General features: G+C 39.0%; 1 protein-coding gene across 1 annotated transcript in view; it reads left to right on the top strand.

Moving 5' to 3' along the window:
* ptprfa (protein tyrosine phosphatase receptor type Fa) overlaps positions 1-20,085 on the top strand; it is a 238,747-nt gene that overhangs the window by 120,331 nt on the left and 98,331 nt on the right. Inside the window, exons 9-11 of the mRNA XM_029429417.1 lie at positions 616-752; positions 1,846-1,990; positions 17,756-17,949. Coding sequence (XP_029285277.1) covers positions 616-752; positions 1,846-1,990; positions 17,756-17,949 — 476 coding nt within the window. The remainder of the gene's footprint in view (positions 1-615; positions 753-1,845; positions 1,991-17,755; positions 17,950-20,085) is intronic.

Raw genomic sequence — 20,085 nt, 5'->3', positions numbered from 1 at the left:
ACTAAAAGTCCCATCCTCACTCAACATGAAGCTGTAGCTCCATCCTCTATTTCAAGAAGGGATTCTACAGTCACACTTATTAGTCTCATGATACTGATTCCAATACCAGAACTCAATAATAACTGATGTAACATCTGTGTATCTAACTGTGAAAGTGACCATTGGACTACACGTGGACCCATCAAAAGATCAAAATCACTTTAGGATATCTGGCTGCTAAATTCTTCCTCACTGTACTTTAGCACCTGTTTTCGCAGATGAAAAATATTAAGGAAGTGAGAATGACCTGTTTTTAAGTCATAAACACAGGAGAGAAGTCGATTAGGAAGACTTAGAAAGTGGATCACCAGATGAAATGTTTTATTTTTAACTTAATCACACTTGTGAGTAAAATTAATCTTAATCACCTTAAAGGATATAAGATGATGACATCCTTTATACTTCCTCAGTTTTGTTGCTGTTCTGAATACTGATGAGTAAGTACTTCTGTATACCCTGCCTCCCACTTCACCTCCTGACTCCCTTACTTTGTATTTCCACCTCTCAATTCACTCTTCACTGTCTCTGTCACAGTCCTGTGTTTAAGTCTCTTCATGTCTTTGTTCCTGCCTCCAGTTCCTTCTCAGCCGACTGGTTTTGAGGCTGAGGCCGAGCTGGACTCTCGCATCATGCTAACATGGCTTTGGCCTGTCCAGGACCCCATCATTAGCTTTGAACTGCTCTACTGGGAGCACAGCAACCCTACAGACAAGGTAGATAAATACCTTCAGAATGTGTTACTCCCGTTCCCGTTCCACCCCTTAAGAGGTTAAAATGTGAACACAATATGTCTTTGTTTATTAACATTATTATTAATATCATTATTGTTATTAGTAGTAGTAGTAGTAGTAGTAGTAGTAGTAGTAGTAGTAGTAGTAGTAGTAGTAGTAGTAGTAGTAGTAGTAGTAGTAGTAGTAGTATTATATGATACGTTTGACAGATAAATTGCATGTTTAGGTTAATATATTTCATTTTATAAATGACTAATTATTAGTTTGTAATTGACTGCAACCCTTTTGGTCCATTCTGTGTATGCTGTGTGTTCATGCAGCTTCCCCAGTGTCCCTGTGAATCATTTAAAGGGAAGATTGTTCCACCGTTATGTAGATGTCCTATCAGTGTTGATGGCAAATGTAGTTCTTTCCATGGTGCGCAAGCTACTCCCACCCAAGGTCCCTGCTGGCGATATCCTCTTGCTCAGCTAATGCAGCCGCAGCCTCTCTCCCCTGCAGTATACTAGCTCGTAGTAGTATCCTTATCCATGACCACGGCATTTAGAGTGAGCGCTCTCCCTGGCTATCCAGATGTGGAGACTGGAAATCCAAGCTGAAATAGCCTGTACTTCTTCATTGCCTCCATCTATGTTACCGTCACATGAAATGACGGCGCTGGACGCAGGGAGAACAACAGATGTTGCAGCTGCATGCACGCACTGAGCAATGTATTGCTTCAATCGACTACATTTAGCATCAACACTGATTAGACATCCACATAACAGGTGGCACATTTCCCCTTTAAGTTTTATCTGATTTTACATGTCTGACCTCAGAATGAGTTAACCAAGTATGAGATAGTTGTACCTTTACCTCCTGTAAACACAGCCTGAGATCAACACTGACATCACTTCCTTCTGATTTGATTTGATTTATCAGCACATAAGAAGTTATCAGTTTGTTCATTGTGTAACCACACAATACTGAATTATGGAACTGTTATTATATAATATATCCAATAGTTGACAGTGAGGTCATTTGTGTCTGTATGTAACGTGGGCTTCAGGATCTCATGCTTTTCGTTTTTCTACAGCATCATGCCACTTTCGCCCCAGCAGGCTCCTATGCAGTTGATGGTCTAAAGCCAGACACACTCTACATGTTTTCACTGGCTGCAAAATCTGAGATGGGTTTAGGTGTCTTTACTCGGCCTATTGAGGCCAGGACTGCCCAATCCAGTAAGTTCTACAACCTTCTAAACAACCTTCACACGTGTGGTTCCAAAAGAAAAAAGAACTTGTAGTTCTGGTACATTTTATTTTAAACTAATTATAAATGAACCAAGAGGAGCAAACGTGAAGTTGACAGGTAAGTGATTGGTGACGTCATCCTGCATCATCAGCGCCACATGGACACCACGAAGGATCACGTTGAGACAACTGACAGTTTAATGTTGGAATGTAGTACTTGTGTTAGTGTGTGCGTGCGTGTGTGTGTATATGTGTGTGTGTGTGTGTGTGTGTGTGTGTGTGTGTGTGTGTGTGTGTGTGTGTGTGTGTGTGAGCGACCCACTCTCCCTCTCCTGCTTACCTCCCTGCTGGAACAGCATCTGATTGTACCGTGTGTAAGTCAAACTGCAGAGGTAAACAATGAACAGTCAAGCAGTATTTTAGTGAAAGGTCCTGAAAGTTAGATCCAGTGTTCACTGGCCATGTTGAGGACTGCCGTTACTGATGTGGCAACATTTTCAATGCTAAAATATCAAATTACAATAAAATCAAAACTCAATCAAATCATATCAATCCAACACAGATGGCGCGCAAGCTACGACCACGCACAAAGGAATTAATGCACAAATACTGTGTAATCTTGTGTAAAAAATCTCAACATTTTCAAAAGTATTAAAAACAAATTGGTCGTCTTTCTTGAATCCTAAGACATGTAAATATATGTTTACCTCTTAATTTAAGTTGATTGCTTTTATCAGTATGTGCAGTGTGTGTATACAGCTGGATTGAACGTATCTGTTCCGTTAGATGCACACAAGATGATGAAACCCTCTGTTACTCTACTCTCTGTTCTATACAAATGTTGTATTATGCATTTAAATACTTGAAGTGGGAACCAGAATAGTTACTAGTGGAGAACCAAGCTACTCAATTTAGACAGATTTGAAAGAAAGGATGGAGGTTTTGGGACTCTTGATGTCATTGTTCTTTGTCATCCTTTTTACAAATGTAAGTAGAGAATATTTTATCCAGAGCTTTGTAACACTGACTCCCACCTGAATAATGCAGAAGCTCCTATTCTAAACCAGCACAATACAGGCTGTGTAGTTGTAGTTTCAAGCTCGCAAAAATGTAATTACCGTTATAGTTTTAATCATGTGAAGACTTGTCCACGTGTCAGCCATGCTTGATTTTGCTGAACATGCAACTCAATTACAAAGTTCAAGCACCAAGCCATCAACAAAAGAAAATTACATTTTAAAGAATGTTTCTGTCAGGCTTAAAATTCATTGTTTCACCCAAGCCATCATAGGCACACTAGTATTGCTTGATATTTATATATTTTTATCTGATTTCTGCTGCCTTAGCAGAAAAAATTACCAGGCGTTGCACATTCTGACAAATAGTCTGATAAAGGCACTGGGTCGAGACATGCAGCATATTATGACATAAGACTAACAAAACCTAAACAGACGGTTGCACAGAGACACAGCTTTTATCACGACTGTCCTGTTCAAAAGGATAGTGTGTCGTGTGGAACAACATGAATGTGCAGATGTGCAGGAATCCAGCTGTCTGATCACTGTTCCCACACTGATACTGATACTATTGAAGACCTTTAATTCTTTGGATCTTTTTCTCAAAGCATGCTGGGAGATGAACCTGCAGTATTTATGACAGCTTCCAGAAGGAATCTAAGCCCGGTCTCTTGTTATACCTGTCAGTAGTGAGATCCCTGCGCCAGAAGCCACACTGCAAACAAAAGAGTTTCAAAATGCTTTGATTTTCAGTGTCCCATCACTCCACCGGCAGTCAAACCCATCGTGTCAGGAAACTTGACCCTGGCCACTGCTGTCACTTACTGCACGTTAATGTAAAGTATATATCTGGAGCTTGTCACATTATAATTTTTCAAATTGACAGGCCATCAGAGGATGTACGTTAAAAGTAAGGCAAGTAAAGATGTCACAAGAAAAAGTTCACTTTTACAGATCGTATCCTCCCAGCCTTGGCTAGAGGTAAATACAGCATCACTTCAGCTTTCATTTCATTTAGCAAGGAAGTAAAGAGCTGCTACTGTCAAATATGGATAGCATTCTGTTTCCCTCAGGTTTAATTCAATTCAATTCAAATCAAATGTATTTATATAGCCCAATATCACAAATGACACATTTGGCTCAGTGTGCTTTACAGACTGTACAGCATATGACACCCTCTGCCCTTAGATCCTCACACCACACAAGGAACAACTTCCTAAAAGAAGCCCCACAATTAAAGGGGGAAACATGTTCTAAACCTCAGAGAGAGACTGAGGAGGGATCTGTAGATGACGTGTGTACAGAATAAACAACATAATACAAATACAACATCCATGTGACAGAAACAATGGTGTGATCGAACTTAAAAATAAATGAATACAAATGTTCTTGTAGGATCATGAGAGGCAGTCTCCATCTAAAGTATAATCTATTCCTTCACTCCATGCAGTCATGTTCCTCATGTCATTTACCCTAATCACAACAGCTCCTTTACCATGTGGGTTAGGTTCATTCTTTTGCTTTCCAAATCTTAATTCCTTTTCTCTCACACCCACCTCTACTCCAAGTGTTGATATTTTTCATAACCTTGTTTCATTTGCAACTTTAATCGGCTGCAGTGCATCTCCCACTCATGGATCTCTGTCTCTCTGATCTATTGTACCCCTGCATGGATGTATCCAAAGGTTCTTGTATGAGTGATGGAATGACGGCTGTTCTTGTGCGTCTCTTTCAACTTGTCACAAGCGCCTCTGCTGCAGGTGAACAAACCAGCATCCAACACTGTTCAAACAGTAACCTCTCTGGGTCCACACACTATGCTGGGGCTGCCAAACCACAGGCGAGCATGATAACAGTCCCCTGTGTTATCTCTCCCACCTGCTCCACACACATCCCAATTGTTGGTTTTGCTGCTGTATTTTGTTGAATTCTGCTCTTGTGTATCATTGTGCATACATGCATTCATCTTTCATGTCCCTGTCTTAGTGTTCAGCTGGGGACACTTCACACTGTTAGTTATATGTCTATGTGAGGCCAGTGTTGTTTCACAGAAAGGTAGCTTGAGTGTGAAGTGTCGCCCTTGTTCTTGTCTGCCCTCTGGACTGTGAAGATGCTTTGTAGAAGAGGATGAACACAAATGTGAATTATTAGGTTAATTTCATGAAAATAAATCACCTTTATTGTTCAATGAAAATCAAAACAACAGCTTCAACCCTGTCTTGTAAATATCTTATTCACATACAACTAATATGGTTTGTAGAAAACATTATGCTGCTTGAATTACATTATTTAATGAACATAATATTGTTATGTTATACATTTATATTTAGACCATTTGTTAAAGGATAATTGTGGTTTATTACAACTTGAATCTTATTTTCATAAGTTTAGTTAGTGGTTCAACGCTTAAGATAACTAAGTTACTTACTGAGAAACAGTCAGACGTTCACACATGTTGGAAACAAACTTCTAGTTTAGCCACATTTCTTTGGAACGTTTCTGATTCAAAAGTGTCCTATTCACTGTGCAGTGCGGGCTGTGCGCACTCTCCAAATAAAGTGGTTTAGATAATCTAGATAACCTGTTGGGTTGTTTACAACCTGTGTGATCGTCATTTCTTAATCTTCTTTTTAGCAAAGTCGCTGCATTCCCATATCTCAGCATTTGGCATATCATAAATGAAAAAAATTATGGGCAAAACTACAAAAATAAGACAAAAGTTCAAAATATAATGAAATTATCCTTTTAGGCTTGTAATAGATTGTGGTCTTTTATTATTTAACCAAGACTACAATCTTTCACCAAACTGGTTTCAGTAAACTACACCTAATGTCCCTATGACTTCTGTGCAAAACAAAACATATTACCATTGAACATTAGGCAGGCTGCAATTACTGTCTCTAAAACATAATGATAAAGTAAATTAGCAGGATATAAACAAATGTTTGGAACACAGGCAAGCATGTTAACATAAGAACATTTTCTCTAGATAGAGCAGTCCGTTGTCAGTCAGTTGCTCTGTCTTCCATTATCCACCCTGCTTGACCATTACCCTCCTCCTCCCCTCCCATCAGCCCCCTCAGCCCCTCCCCAGGAGGTACGCTTGCTCAGCCTCAGCTCCACCAGCATCAAGGTGAGTTGGGTGGCACCACCCACAGACAGCCGCCACGGGGAGATAGTGCGTTACTCCCTTGTCTACCAAGCACTCACAGGAGAGGACTTGAAGCGCCACCGGGTGACAGGGATTGGTGCTGATGTCACCAGCTACATGCTGGAGGACCTGCAGAAGTGGACTGAATATTTGGTGTGGCTGAGGGCTCACACTGACGTCGGGCCCGGCCCGGAGAGCTCCGCAGCCTGCATCAGAACCAAGGAAGATGGTATGTTGACAGAGTCATAGAGTAGCCTGGGCCTTCCGTTGAAATACAAACCCTCCAATACTCACTCTGCTCCTCTCCTGCGGTTTAGTCTCACAAGCTCTCACTAAACGTGTGATACTGTAACAAGCAAAACAGGAGTCAAATAGTCTTGGGATGGGAATTTCTTGTCATTTTGTTTTAAATCAACAGAATTACAAGAATCTCCCGTCCCAAGACTATTGGTATTAGCAACAAGCAGTGGTTGCTAAAGCCTGGACAAATGCTAAACACAAGTTGTTTGAGTTTTGCGGATTATGTTTGTCTAGTCAGAGACATCTAGTGATTCAACTTGCCCTGGGTTTAGGGTTCTTACTCTAAATCAATAAGAACCTGAACATTGGACTATTAACCCCGTCAAAAAAAATGTTGGAACCATTTTTGGATGGCCTGGGATGTAAAAAACAAAACGTCACTGAACTTAATTCTGGGTTTTGTGGAATAGTTCAAAATGAACATTCTCTCTGGTGATTGGTTTGTATAACCACATAACATTCTACACATAATCCCTTAAAGCACTGGTTTACTTGCCACAATATAACAATGACTTTACCCTTTCCTGAAACAAATATTATGCCAATTTCGTATTCTTGCTATACTGTAATCTTGTCTCCTCGCAGTACGCAGTGTGCTCATTTCACAACATGTTGTGAGTCTGCTTTGTGAGACTTGCTGCCACAGTCTTCTGCTTGCCTCTCTCTGCCAGTTGGTCTGTCTTTTCCCAGCATGATCACATGATCACATTAGCCTGCTGCTCCAGGTGTCTGGAGAATTGCCTAAGTGGCAACATGACATGCTTTTTCTCCATCGTATGTAGGTATAGTAGCTCTGAACGGCAACAACGATTCAGTCGTAGGGAGGTTCTGCCATTCGTAGCACACATTCATTATTACTCATTATTATTATCATTTCTGGAGACAATTCTGAAGCAGAAGCAGCAAGCCCAATATTGCAGACAGACACCATTAAAACAAGTGTTTACAAGAGGATTCACCTTCTTGTGAGGGTACAATTGGCCATATCATGACCAATGAGAGTAAAGAGTAATGGGCTCTTTTCTGAAGCCACTAGATGAAATCCAAGTATCACAGGATAAATCAAATCAAATCAAGTCAAATGTATTTATATAGCCCAATATCACAAATGACACATTTGTCTCAGTGTGCTTTACAGACTGTACATCATATGACACCCTCTGTCCTTAGACCCTCACACCACACAAGGAACAACTTCCTAAAAGAAACCCCAAGTCCTAGACAATGTCAGGGAGCTGTACAAAGTATAGCAGCATAGTGTGAAAGCTCTCCTGTGGTAAAGCTCACTTTTCTGAGCTCAGGCCTCTTTGGCTGCTTACAAATGAACTCCAGCTCTGCCTTTGACGTCTTCCTGACTTTTTCATTGTCCTCTTCATCCTATTAGTCTACCAACGTCTGGATTCATTTGATTGCCTCTTGCTCTTATTGTGTTTAAATTGTCTGTGTCTCAAAGGCAATTATGAGATGAATATGGACAGAGAGATTGATGTGCATGCATGTGTCTGTTTATTGATTTGTAAGAATGATTGAAACTGTCTAATATGGTTAATTGTATTTATTTCTGAGTGGTGTGCTTATTTTAGTTAAACCCAAAAGATAGAAATATACATTTAAGTAGTGTTTCCTTCCCCTTTCCAAAGCACTGTGGAGTTCAGTGGTGCTAGCAAATTCAGAGAAGAAGGCTGCTAGCATGTAAACATGGATGGAAACAATGCTGGATTCAAAACACCAAATTGTCTTTGTGTGTGGAAGGAAATGCATTCAACGTGTTCTTTGGAGCTCAAAGACACACAATGTGTTTTAGTGAGTAATAGTCAATGTAAACATAACTGTTTGTTTACAAGAAATCTCCACAGGTTATCTTTAATTGCTCAAACTATTTCTTCATCATAACAGTTTCTATGCACCCATTACATCTGTGCACTGTCTCCTGCTGCAGTGCAGACTGTCACATCCAGGAGATGAGCACAGGTGTTGGTGTCTGTACAGGCACGATGATACACTGCAGCCTCACTGTGATCACAAGACTTGAGGAAGCTGCACAGTTACTGCGCCAAGCTGTTGGTCACCAAGAAATAGTTGCTGCAAATCAATCACCCTAAAATCACATGTCTGTTTTTTGTAGATAAAACAAACAAGAAATAATCAATTAGCTTTTGCTTCTGGTAGATGTATTTTTATTTATTGCTTTGGACAGTGCCAGGCCAGCTGTTTCCCCCTGCTTCAAGTCTTTATTTTCAGTAAGACTAACCGTGTCCTGATTCCAGCGCTATAAACACATGTGACATGTCACAGACATGATATTGATATCAATTTTCCCAACTCACATTTGAAGAAAATTTGGTGCCCCTAGATTAGTACTTTAGTTGCTTAGCGTAAAACTGTTTTACCCAAACTTAAATATATTTTATATAACCCAAATTCATCCTTATTTTGTTAAAACTACTCTTTTTCTATTTTAACACTAAACCATCCCAACAGCATTTCAGTTGCCTGGTTTAACTTTAATCTGACATTAGGCTTCTCGCCAAAACTCAACAAAGAGCTTTCTTGGGTCCAAACACGTCTTTTGTTTTGGTGGACAGCACTGCCTAATGAATTAACCTCAGAATTATTGGGTTTTAGAGACAAATATGAATAGTGTTGGGAGCACTGTTTCCTTCCTCCAAAGCACTAACCCTCTCCACCTGCTGTCCTTCTTTCTCCATCTCCATCCTCTCTCTCAGCCTCTCCCAACCACACGCTATTTCTGTGCACCCACTGAATTTTAATCTCACACACCTTTTCATCTCTCTGCACCTCATTTGACTTTGAGCTCTGATCACTGACTGCATTTCTCCAGCATCTGTCCATTCTCCACACAAACTGTAGCTTTCTCTGTGCTCTGCCCGCAGATTCTCCTTCCAGTTCACATCAGACATGACGTGTCTCATTTTGTTGTCAGACACCTTCAGAATCATACAGCACACCTCTGAAGGCTGCTGGTTCATTATTATATATTTTAATAACCTTAAACTTAACTGTTTTTAATCAGTGAGATTAAACATTTTTTTTCTAATGCTATTATTGGTCTTTGAAAGTATGGGAATAGAGTAGTAGTTATTCTTTGGAGCAGATTTATGTCAGACCTGCACGACATCCTATCATGTGTTGAGTTGTTTAGTTCATGCAGTGGAGCACTCAAAGTCATTAATCTTATGTTGATTAAAAATATGAATCTTATGCAGTAGGGTGAATGGCAAATTTCTTTATTATAATCAAGTTACATGACTATTTCTGTAATTGGTGTTGACAAAACCAAATAAATTGAAACCCCCATACAAGTCAGTCAAAAACCTCTTAATGTGTTTTTAGAAATAGACCGGGTCGCGGGGCAGCAGCTCCAGTAAGGAACTCCAAACTTCCCTTCTCCGGGCCACATCCGCCAGCTCCGACTGGGGGATCCCGAGGCGTTCCCAGGCCAGTGAGGAGATATAATGTCTCCGCACTGGGTCTCCTGGGTCTTCCCCGGGGTCTCCTCCCAGCTGGACGTGCCTGGAACACCTCCCTAGGGAGGCACCCATATGGCATCCTTACTAGATGCCCGAACCACCTCAACTGGCTCCTTTCAACGTGAAGGAGCAGCGGCTCTACTCCGAGTCTCTCACGGATGGCTGAGCTTCTCACCCTATCTCTAAGGGAGACGCCAGCCACCCGTCTGAGAAAACCCATTTTGGCCGCTTGTACTCGTGATCTCGTTCTTTCGGTCATGACCCAAACTTCATGACCATAGGTGTGGGTAGGAGCGAAGATCGACCGGTAGATCGAGAGCTTTCAAATCAAATCAAATCAAATTTATTTGTATAGCCCAATATCACAAATTATACATTTGTCTCAGTGTGCTTTAAAGACTGTGCTGTAAACCGATCCAGTGACTATTTAAAGTCACATCAGGACCACATCATCTGCAAAGAGCAGCGATGAGCTCAAGTCTCCACTGGATATATACATTGAATAAGCGCTGCCACTAAAATGTCACATGATCATTAATATCCTCTAGAAATATGTTTTGAGTACACACACATACACACACACACACACACACACACACGCACACACACGCACACACACACACACACACACAAACACAGGGTGGAGCTGAGCAGAGACAGAAACAGTGGTTTCTAGGGAAAAGACTCCTGTCCCACGGACAATAGTTTAACACACACTTTTATACTGAAATTAATTTATAATCACATGTGTATATGAGAGTGTTTCACATGTGTATATGAGAGTGTTTCACATGTGTATATGAGAGTGTTTCACATGTGTATATGAGAGTGTTTCACATGTGTATATGAGAGAGTTGCACATGTGTATATGAGAGAGTTCCACATGTGTAAATGAGAGTTTCACATGTGTATATGAGAGTGTTTCACATGTGTATATGAGAGTGTTTCACATCTGTATATGAAAGAGTTTCACATGTGTATGTGAGAGTGCTTCCCATGTGTATATGAGAGAGTTTCACTTGTGAATATGACAGTGTTTCACATGTGTATATGATAGTTTCACATGTGTATATGAGAGAGTTTCACAGTTGCACATGTGTATATGAGAGAGTTTCACAGTTGCACATGTGTATATGAGATAGTTGCACATGTGTATATGAGAGAGTTTCACCTGTGTATATGAGAAAGTTTCACATGTGTATATGAGAGCGTTTCACATGTGCATATGATAGTTCCACATGTGTATATGAGAGTGTTTTACATGTGTATATGAGAGTTTCACATGTGTATATGAGAGTGTTTCACATGTGTATATGAGAGTGTTTCACATGTGTATATGAAAGAGTTTCACATGTGTATGTGAGAGTGCTTCCCATGTGTATATGAGAGAGTTTCATTTGTGAATATGACAGTGTTTCACATGTGTGTATGATAGTTTCAAATGTGTATATGAGAGAGTTTCACAGTGGCACATGTGTATATGAGAGAGTTTCACAGTTTCACATGTGTATATGAGAGAGTTGCACATGTGTATGTGAGAGAGTTTCACATGTGTATGTGAGAGAGTTTCACATGTGTATATGAGAATGTTTCACATGTGTATATGAGAGAGTTTCACAGTTGCACATGTGTATATGAGAGAATTTCACATGTGTATATGAGAGTTTCACAGTTGCACATGTGTATATAAGAGAGTTTCACAGTTGCACATGTGTATATGAGAGAATTTCACATGTGTATATGAGAGTTTCACAGTTGCACATGTGTATATGAGAGAGTTGCACATGTGTATATGAGAGAGTTTCACCTGTGTATATGAGAAAGTTTCACCTGTGTATATGAGAGAGTTGCACATGTGTATATGAGAGAGTTTCACATGTGTATATGAGAGCATTTCACATGTGTATATGAGAGAATTTCACATGTGTATATGAGAGAGTTTCACATGTGTATACGAGAGTGTTTCACATGTGTATATGAGAGTGTTTCACATTTGCACATGTGTATATGAGAGTGTCTCACATGTGTATATGAGAGTGTTTCACATGTGTATATGAGAGTGTTTCACATCTGTATATGAAAGAGTTTCACATGTGTATGTGAGAGTGCTTCACAGGTGTATATGAGAGAGTTTCACTTGTGAATATGACAGTGTTTCACATGTGTATATGAGAGAGATTCACATGTGTATATGAGAGAGTTTTACATGTGTATATCAGAGTGTTTCACATGTGTATATGAGAGAGTTTCACATGTGTATATGAGAGTTTCACAGTTGCACATGTGTATATGAGAGAGTTGCACATGTGTATATGAGAGAGTTTCACATGTGTATATGAGAGAGTTTCACATGTGTATATGAGAGCATTTCACATGTGCATATGATAGTTCCACATGTGTATATGAGAGTGTTTCACATGTGTATATGAAAGAGTTTCACATGTGTATGTGAGAGTGCTTCACATGTGTATGAGAGTTCCATGTGATATGAGAGTGTTTCACATGTGTATATGAGAGAGTTTCACATGTGAATATGAGAGTGTTTCACATGTGTATATGAGAGAGTTTCACATGTGTATATGAGATAGTTTCACATGTGTATATGAGAGAGTTTCACATGTGTATATGAGAGAATTTCACATGTGTATATGAGAGAGTTTCACATGTGTATATGAGAGACTTTCACATGTGTATATGAGAGCGTTTCACATGTGTATATGAGAGAATTTCACATGTGTATATGAGAGTGTTTCACATGTCTATATGAGAGAGTTTCACATGTGTATATGAGAGCGTTTCACATGTGTATATGAGAGAGTTTCACATGTGTATATGAGAGAGTTTCACATGTGTATATGAGAGAATTTCACATGTGTATATGAGAGAGTTTCACATGTGTATACGAGAGTGTTTCACATGTGTACATGAGAGTGTTTCACATTTGCACATGTGTATATGAGAGTGTCTCACATGTGTATATGAAAGAGTTTCACATGTGTATATGAGAGAGTTTCACATGTGAATATGAGAGTGTTTCATATGTGTATATGAGAGAGTTTCACATGTGTATATGAGAGTGTCTCACATGTGTATATGAGAGTGTTTCACATGTGTATATTGAAAGAGTTTTCACATGTGTATATGAGAGAGTTTCACATGTGAATATGAGAGTGTTTCACATGTGTATATGAGAGACTTCACATGTGTATATGAGAGAGTTTTACATGTGTATATGAGAGCGTTTCACATGTGTATATGAGAGAATTTCACATGTGTATATGAGAGAGTTTCACATGTGTATATGAGAGAATTTCACATGTGTATATGAGAGAGTTTCACATGTGTATATGAGAGAGTTTCACATGTGTATATGAGAGAATTTCACATGTGTATATGAGAGAGTTTTACATGTGTATATGAGAGCGTTTCAATGTGTATATGAGAGATTTCACATGTGTATATGAGAGAGTTTCACATGTGTATATGAGAGATTTCACATGTGTATATGAGAGAGTTTACATGTGTATATGAGAGCGTTTCACATGTGTATATGAGAGAGTTTCACATGTGTATATGAGAGAGTTTCACATGTGTATATGAGAGTGTTTCACATGTGTATATGAGAGAGTTTTACATGTGTATATGAGAGTGTTTCACATGTGTATATGAGAGAGTTTCACATGTGTATATGAGAGAGTTTCACATGTGTATATGAGAGAGTTTCACATGTGTATATGAGAACATTTTACATGTGTATATGAGAGAGTTTCACATGTGTATATGAGAGTGTTTCACATGTGTATATGAGAGTGTTTCACATGTGTATATGAGAGAGTTTCACATGTGTATATGAGAGTGTTTCACATGTGTATATGAGAGTGTTTCACATGTGTATATGAGAGAGTTTCACATGTGTATATGAGAGAGTTTCACCTGTGTATAGGAGAGCGTTTCACATGTGCATATGATAGTTTCACATGTGTATATGAGAGAGTTTCACATATGTATATGAGAGCGTTTCACATGTGTATATGAGAGAGTTTCACATGTGTATATGAGAGTGTTTCACATGTCTATATGAGAGAGTTTCACATGTGTATATGAGAGCGTTTCACATGTGTATATGAGAGAGTTTCACATGTGTATATGAGAGAGTTTCACATGTGTATATGAGAGAATTTCACATGTGTATATGAGAGAGTTTCACATGTGTATACGAGAGTGTTTCACATGTGTACATGAGAGTGTTTCACATTTGCACATGTGTATATGAGAGTGTCTCACATGTGTATATGAAAGAGTTTCACATGTGTATATGAGAGAGTTTCACATGTGAATATGAGAGTGTTTCATATGTGTATATGAGAGAGTTTCACATGTGTATATGAGAGAGTTTCACATGTGTATATGAGAGTGTCTCACATGTGTATATGAGAGTGTTTCACATGTGTATATGAAAGAGTTTCACATGTGTATATGAGAGAGTTTCACATGTGAATATGAGAGTGTTTCACATGTGTATATGAGAGACTTTCACATGTGTATATGAGAGAGTTTTACATGTGTATATGAGAGCGTTTCACATGTGTATATGAGAGAATTTCACATGTGTATATGAGAGAGTTTCACATGTGTATATGAGAGAATTTCACATGTGTATATGAGAGAGTTTCACATGTGTATATGAGAGAGTTTCACATGTGTATATGAGAGAATTTCACATGTGTATATGAGAGAGTTTTACATGTGTATATGAGAGCGTTTCACATGTGTATATGAGAGAATTTCACATGTGTATATGAGAGAGTTTCACATGTGTATATGAGAGAATTTCACATGTGTATATGAGAGAGTTTCACATGTGTATATGAGAGCGTTTCACATGTGTATATGAGAGAGTTTCACATGTGTATACGAGAGTGTTTCACATGTGTATACGAGAGTGTTTCACATGTGTATATGAGAGAGTTTCACATGTGTATATGAGAGTGTTTCACATGTGTTTATGAGAGTGTTTCACATGTGTATATGAGAGAGTTTCACATGTGTATATGAGAGAGTTTCACCTGTGTATAGGAGAGCGTTTCACATGTGCATATGATAGTTTCACATGTGTATATGAGAGAGTTTCACATATGTATATGAGAGAGTTTCACATGTGTATATAAGAGAGTTTCACATGTGTATGTGCCTCAGCAATAAACGGTTGCTATAGAGAATCCCCGGCACTTACCTGCTCATGATCTGGCTTCATGCTGTCACTCAGGACCTAGGAGTTTTAAAACACCATGGATTGTGTAACCCTCACTAAATCTGCAGTCAGCATCATCCGTCTCCACATTACAGTGGGAATAAATAACTAATAAAGTTGTGTCCACACCCACGGTGCAGTTATGTTAGTCTTAGTTTCCTGCAGACAAGAAGACTTTTTATAAAATGCAAGTCAGGCAGGCAGGTAGATACATACGTCAGGGCACAGAATTAAAGTCAGTGCTAGTCTATAGTGATAATGATTTACATCCAAATCCAACGGTCCGTGCCAATTCACATAGTGCAGGGTTGTTATTGAGCTTGGAGCATGTCTGACTTTGATGAAGGATTTTTATGTATTTTTATAGGACTTTATTGTATGTTAGGTTTTTATTATCTGTAGCCACAATCTGTCTCTTTAACTTTAACAAAGTGTTTTTGTTAAATGTTACATGTCTCTTTTGTTCTTCTTCCACACTACACAGGATGTGGGTTTGTGTTTGTATAACAGAAGCTTAATGAAATGTTTCCTCCAAAGCCTGGAGCTAGACTCTGGAAGCTTCCTCATACTATATGAGGTTAAACGATTCTAATTAGTCTAAAGCACATAGTGCTGACACCAAGTTACAGAGCTTTACTCTGCCTGCTGTGCTGGGTCATACTTGAGCTGCTTTAACACTGTTTTGTCCATGTCTCAATCTCTTAGTGCATGGTATTTTATCCTTCCCTCTCATTGTCTGTCTTGAATTCCATCAATATTTGCACAACCTCATCTCCTCATTTGTATTGAAGTCAAATGTGTAATTATGTGCACATCCCTCTGAAGCTGACCAAGCATTCTAAAAGAATCTTCATGAGCTCATTTCGATATTCTATAAAGTAGAATAACCCCTGTTCCCAGCATCCTCTTGGGGCTCCATGTGACAAGCTTTGATGTGCATAACATGCAAAGATAGCTAGCAACCTTCACATTATCTTGTAACTTCTCCAAGGCTATACCTCTCATCAGGTCAGGAGAATATGAGAGAACAGCCTTACACTCCACAACTCTGTCACCTACAAATTACGTTAAACTGCATTCTACATTAAATTTCAAGTGAAACATATTTTCCCCAGGATTACCACTCGGTTATTAAAGGTTTGGCCTAAAAAAGTATGACTGTTATTAAAGTTACAGACTTAGATGAAGATAAGTCACATGGGACACAAACAGCAGTCTCCTGGGGCAAAGTCCAGTGCTTGTTTAGCCAGCCATCCAGCACAACCTTCAGCCGATGTGGATTTCTGCAGACAAATTAGAAACGTATCTGTGAAAACAATGGAGTTTCATTGTTTGGGAATGTAATGATTAGAAGACCAGGCTGCTGTTCAGCACATCTTCTCCTGACATGTTGGCTGTTTGATTTGATATAATGTGTAATCTTAGAATAGAACTCTTGTAATACATCCACATCAAGCCGGCCAAAAACTGCTCTTTCCCAAAGCCTTTCTGCAGTGTAGACATCTTATATATCCAACTTGATGTTTCAGTGTAAACAGGTAAAACAGAGCTTGCACAAAATGAGGACATAAACCTGCCCAGTGAGGGTCAGGGGCTGCGTGGCTGTAACGTTAAGTAGGACTTTCTGTTGCTTCAAACGTTTTAAATATAGCTGATAATACAGCACAGCTGTTGGTCATTATATTGACTTTGTCAATATAAATCCTGATGTTGGCTCTGATTCAAATAAGAAGAGATGTATCTATTGTTATGTTGTCCTGTGTCTTTCTCTGTGGACAGAAGTCTCTACTACAACAACCTGGTAACTTAGACTTAGGCTTTGTAGTATACATGTAGTCTTATGGTATTAGCATTGCCTTTTCTTATCCTTTGTGGAACCATTAACTAACAAGCGACAAGTAGGCATGAAGAAATAAATAGCAGCAAAGAGTTTCATTGAATGATATCCAGATCAGTGAGACAGGTGACCACAGCACTTCTCTGGTTTGTTCATGCTGGAGATAAAGAGAGGCTCCAAAACGCCATGCCACTGAAACGTCTTTCTGTCATGATCGTGATTTTTGTATATCCCGTTTTATTTTGAAGTGTTCACTCCCCCTTATGTCATATCTAGTTGTACATCCTGTCTGTGTGTTTTCCCTCTGTGATTGTTGATTCATAACTTCCTCGTCTGCCGTCTTGCATTTGAGTCCTCACCTTTTCGCCACCGTGACACTTTCTCCATGGCTATTATATAAAATGCTATTATATTATAGGAAACTGTTAAATGAAGTCGGTTATATAAGCTATTTGCCTATAATACAGAGCTATTCAACTGTCAAACCTATCTAAATACTGATAAGATCAGAATCAGGGAAAAACATCAACCAGGACATCATTGTAAACACTTTGTTCAGGAGAACCTACTGAGCTGGAATTTGACAGCTAACTGTGGCTGTATAAGTGAATGAGAGGTTGAACTAAAAGGTAAATGCAGATACAAAAAAAGATTCAACATTCCCTAAAGACTCTAAAGTTGAAGTTGTGTGCTGTTTTGTGCTGCAGTGCCTGGAGCTCCACCCAGGAAGGTGGAGGCAGATGCCCTCAACTCCACTGCCCTCAGAGTGACCTGGAAGCCTCCCCTGTCTGTGAAGCAGCACGGCCAGATCAGAGGCTACCAGCTGGTCTACTCCAGGCTAGAGAACGGGGAGCCTCATGGCCAGCCGGTCATCGTGGACATTTCCCTCCCTGAAGCCCAGGTACTGTCACACTCTTACAATTGAGTCCAATGACATGTTAACAGGGTTTTTTTTTTTTTAAGTTGGCGGGATCAATGGATGACTAAAGATGTTGACACACTCATCGGGCATGCACAGCTCTAATTTCTACGAACAGAAGTGACTGTTTTATGCAATCTTTGTCCGGATCTTTCAACCTACCCTCAGATTGGTGTAGGGAGTTAGGGCTGTACGCAGCCGGAAAGGAAGATTTGTAGACACTTCTCAGGGCTGAAAAAAGTACTGCCACATCCTCTGACTTGTGATCCAAGCCCTGTGGCAAGAACGATCTGCACATCCACGGGACAGGATGGGTTCCTCATCTTGGCATTTTCTCTTTACATTAAATTAGAACCCAAACTGTAAAATGCTTCTGTTCCACGTCAGGGCATTAACTTTGCATGGATCCATCTCTTTCTCCAAAAAGGTTTTTGGTGTTCCAGTAAAAAGTTAACTATCATGTAGTTTTCTGACCTCCTTCACGGTTCTCAGAGATGTAGTAATGACATGTTTTATCCATCCTCCTGTCAAGAGTGAGTATTATCACCATTTTCTGTGGTTTCCTTCATATTAAAACACATGCAAGAAATGTTAGTATTAACAGTAGCTTTATCTGTTACATCTGCTGTGATAGTCTACTGGTAAATACTGATAAATAAATTATTGTGGTGCCACATCTGAATGTGGTGGAAACTCCATACCAATATTGGTGTTTTACAAATCAGCTACTGTAATGCTGGTGATGTTTGCTAAAAACATATTATCCGCAGTGGTCAACTACTGCTTACAGTGCTTCCAACTGGTTTAGTGGTAGACTACAGTACTATCCAAGCAGTTGGTGAAATCTGTAACATTAATAGCCCCTTTCAGACATGCAACCCTTTAGGTTAATCTGATCATAATTGAACATGTTGGTACCATGTCTGAAAAAGTGCTGGTCACTTTTGTAAAAGTCACAGTTAAGATTATTTCCCAGGCAAGAATGTAATTAAATCATGAATAATCAAACTATGAAATAAAAAATCAGAACTTTCATTTGAATTCAACTGCCAACTGTGTGGACAAATAAATGAAGGGTGAATGAAAATGATTTACAAACAGCATGTGATCGTTAATGAATTAAACCCTACTCATTTAGTGTTTGTACACTGTCAGATATAAAGAAAACAAGCAGCAGAATGTGCTCTCTAATACCATTAAATGATGCAATTGATATGAAAATATAGCTGTGGATTCCCTGTGAGAACAAAGGCAAGTAATGGTCAATAATTAAGGCTTCAACAGCAAAATACATTTTAAATCCATCAGTGATGCAGCCTGAAGGAATTCAGAAAGCAGTCTTCCTCCTTCCTGTCATAACATGTTTAACTCTCTCACACAATAAATGTAAATGTCTCAATGAAGGATTGCTGGATTAATAATAGAACCATTTACACTTTAACACCATTATTATGGGGAGCATTTTAACTTCAATTTTCAACTTTTTTTTTTTCCAAGATTCAACTCAGGAAGCAGATGTAGAAGGTAAAGAGTCTTTAGTAAATGTATACAAAGATACACAAATCCAGGCAGTCAAATAGTACAAAGGGGTACAGCTGAGTCACAATCCCACATACACAGGCAGGTTAAAACTAGTTTAGGATTTGTTTAAACTGACGGGTAATAATCAAAACGTTGGTCTCTCCGACTGAGTGAATGAATGATGAATAAGCAGACTCAAATTGAAAACCATGACAGACAGAGCTTTTATTTTTATGTAAAGCCAGATGCAAATAAAAACATTTTCTTTTTATAAAATAGCTAAAGCTAAGGTATGTACTCTAAGTCCTTTCTAGTTTTAAATGGGCCAATTGGTATTTTTTTCATTTGTACCATACATTTTGCCATTTCATGAATACAGTTTGTATGTATAGGTATCTGTTTGATATCAATCCGATCGTAGCTGCATAAAAATGTTTTATACACTAAGGTACTTACTGACTGTGATTAATTGTATTGGTTGTCACCCAAATGAGACCACCTTTGTAAATTCCTCCTTTAGGAAAGGGTCTTTTGATTGCAGACAACAAGGATAAAGCTGCAATAATATGTTAACAAATCTGCTCTTTGCTCATCGTG

This window comes from Cottoperca gobio, chromosome 4, assembly GCF_900634415.1.
Source record: "Cottoperca gobio chromosome 4, fCotGob3.1, whole genome shotgun sequence".
NCBI lineage: Eukaryota > Metazoa > Chordata > Actinopteri > Perciformes > Bovichtidae > Cottoperca > Cottoperca gobio.
Note: the sequence above shows the minus strand (reverse complement) of the source record. Positions and strands in the feature narration are given on the sequence as shown.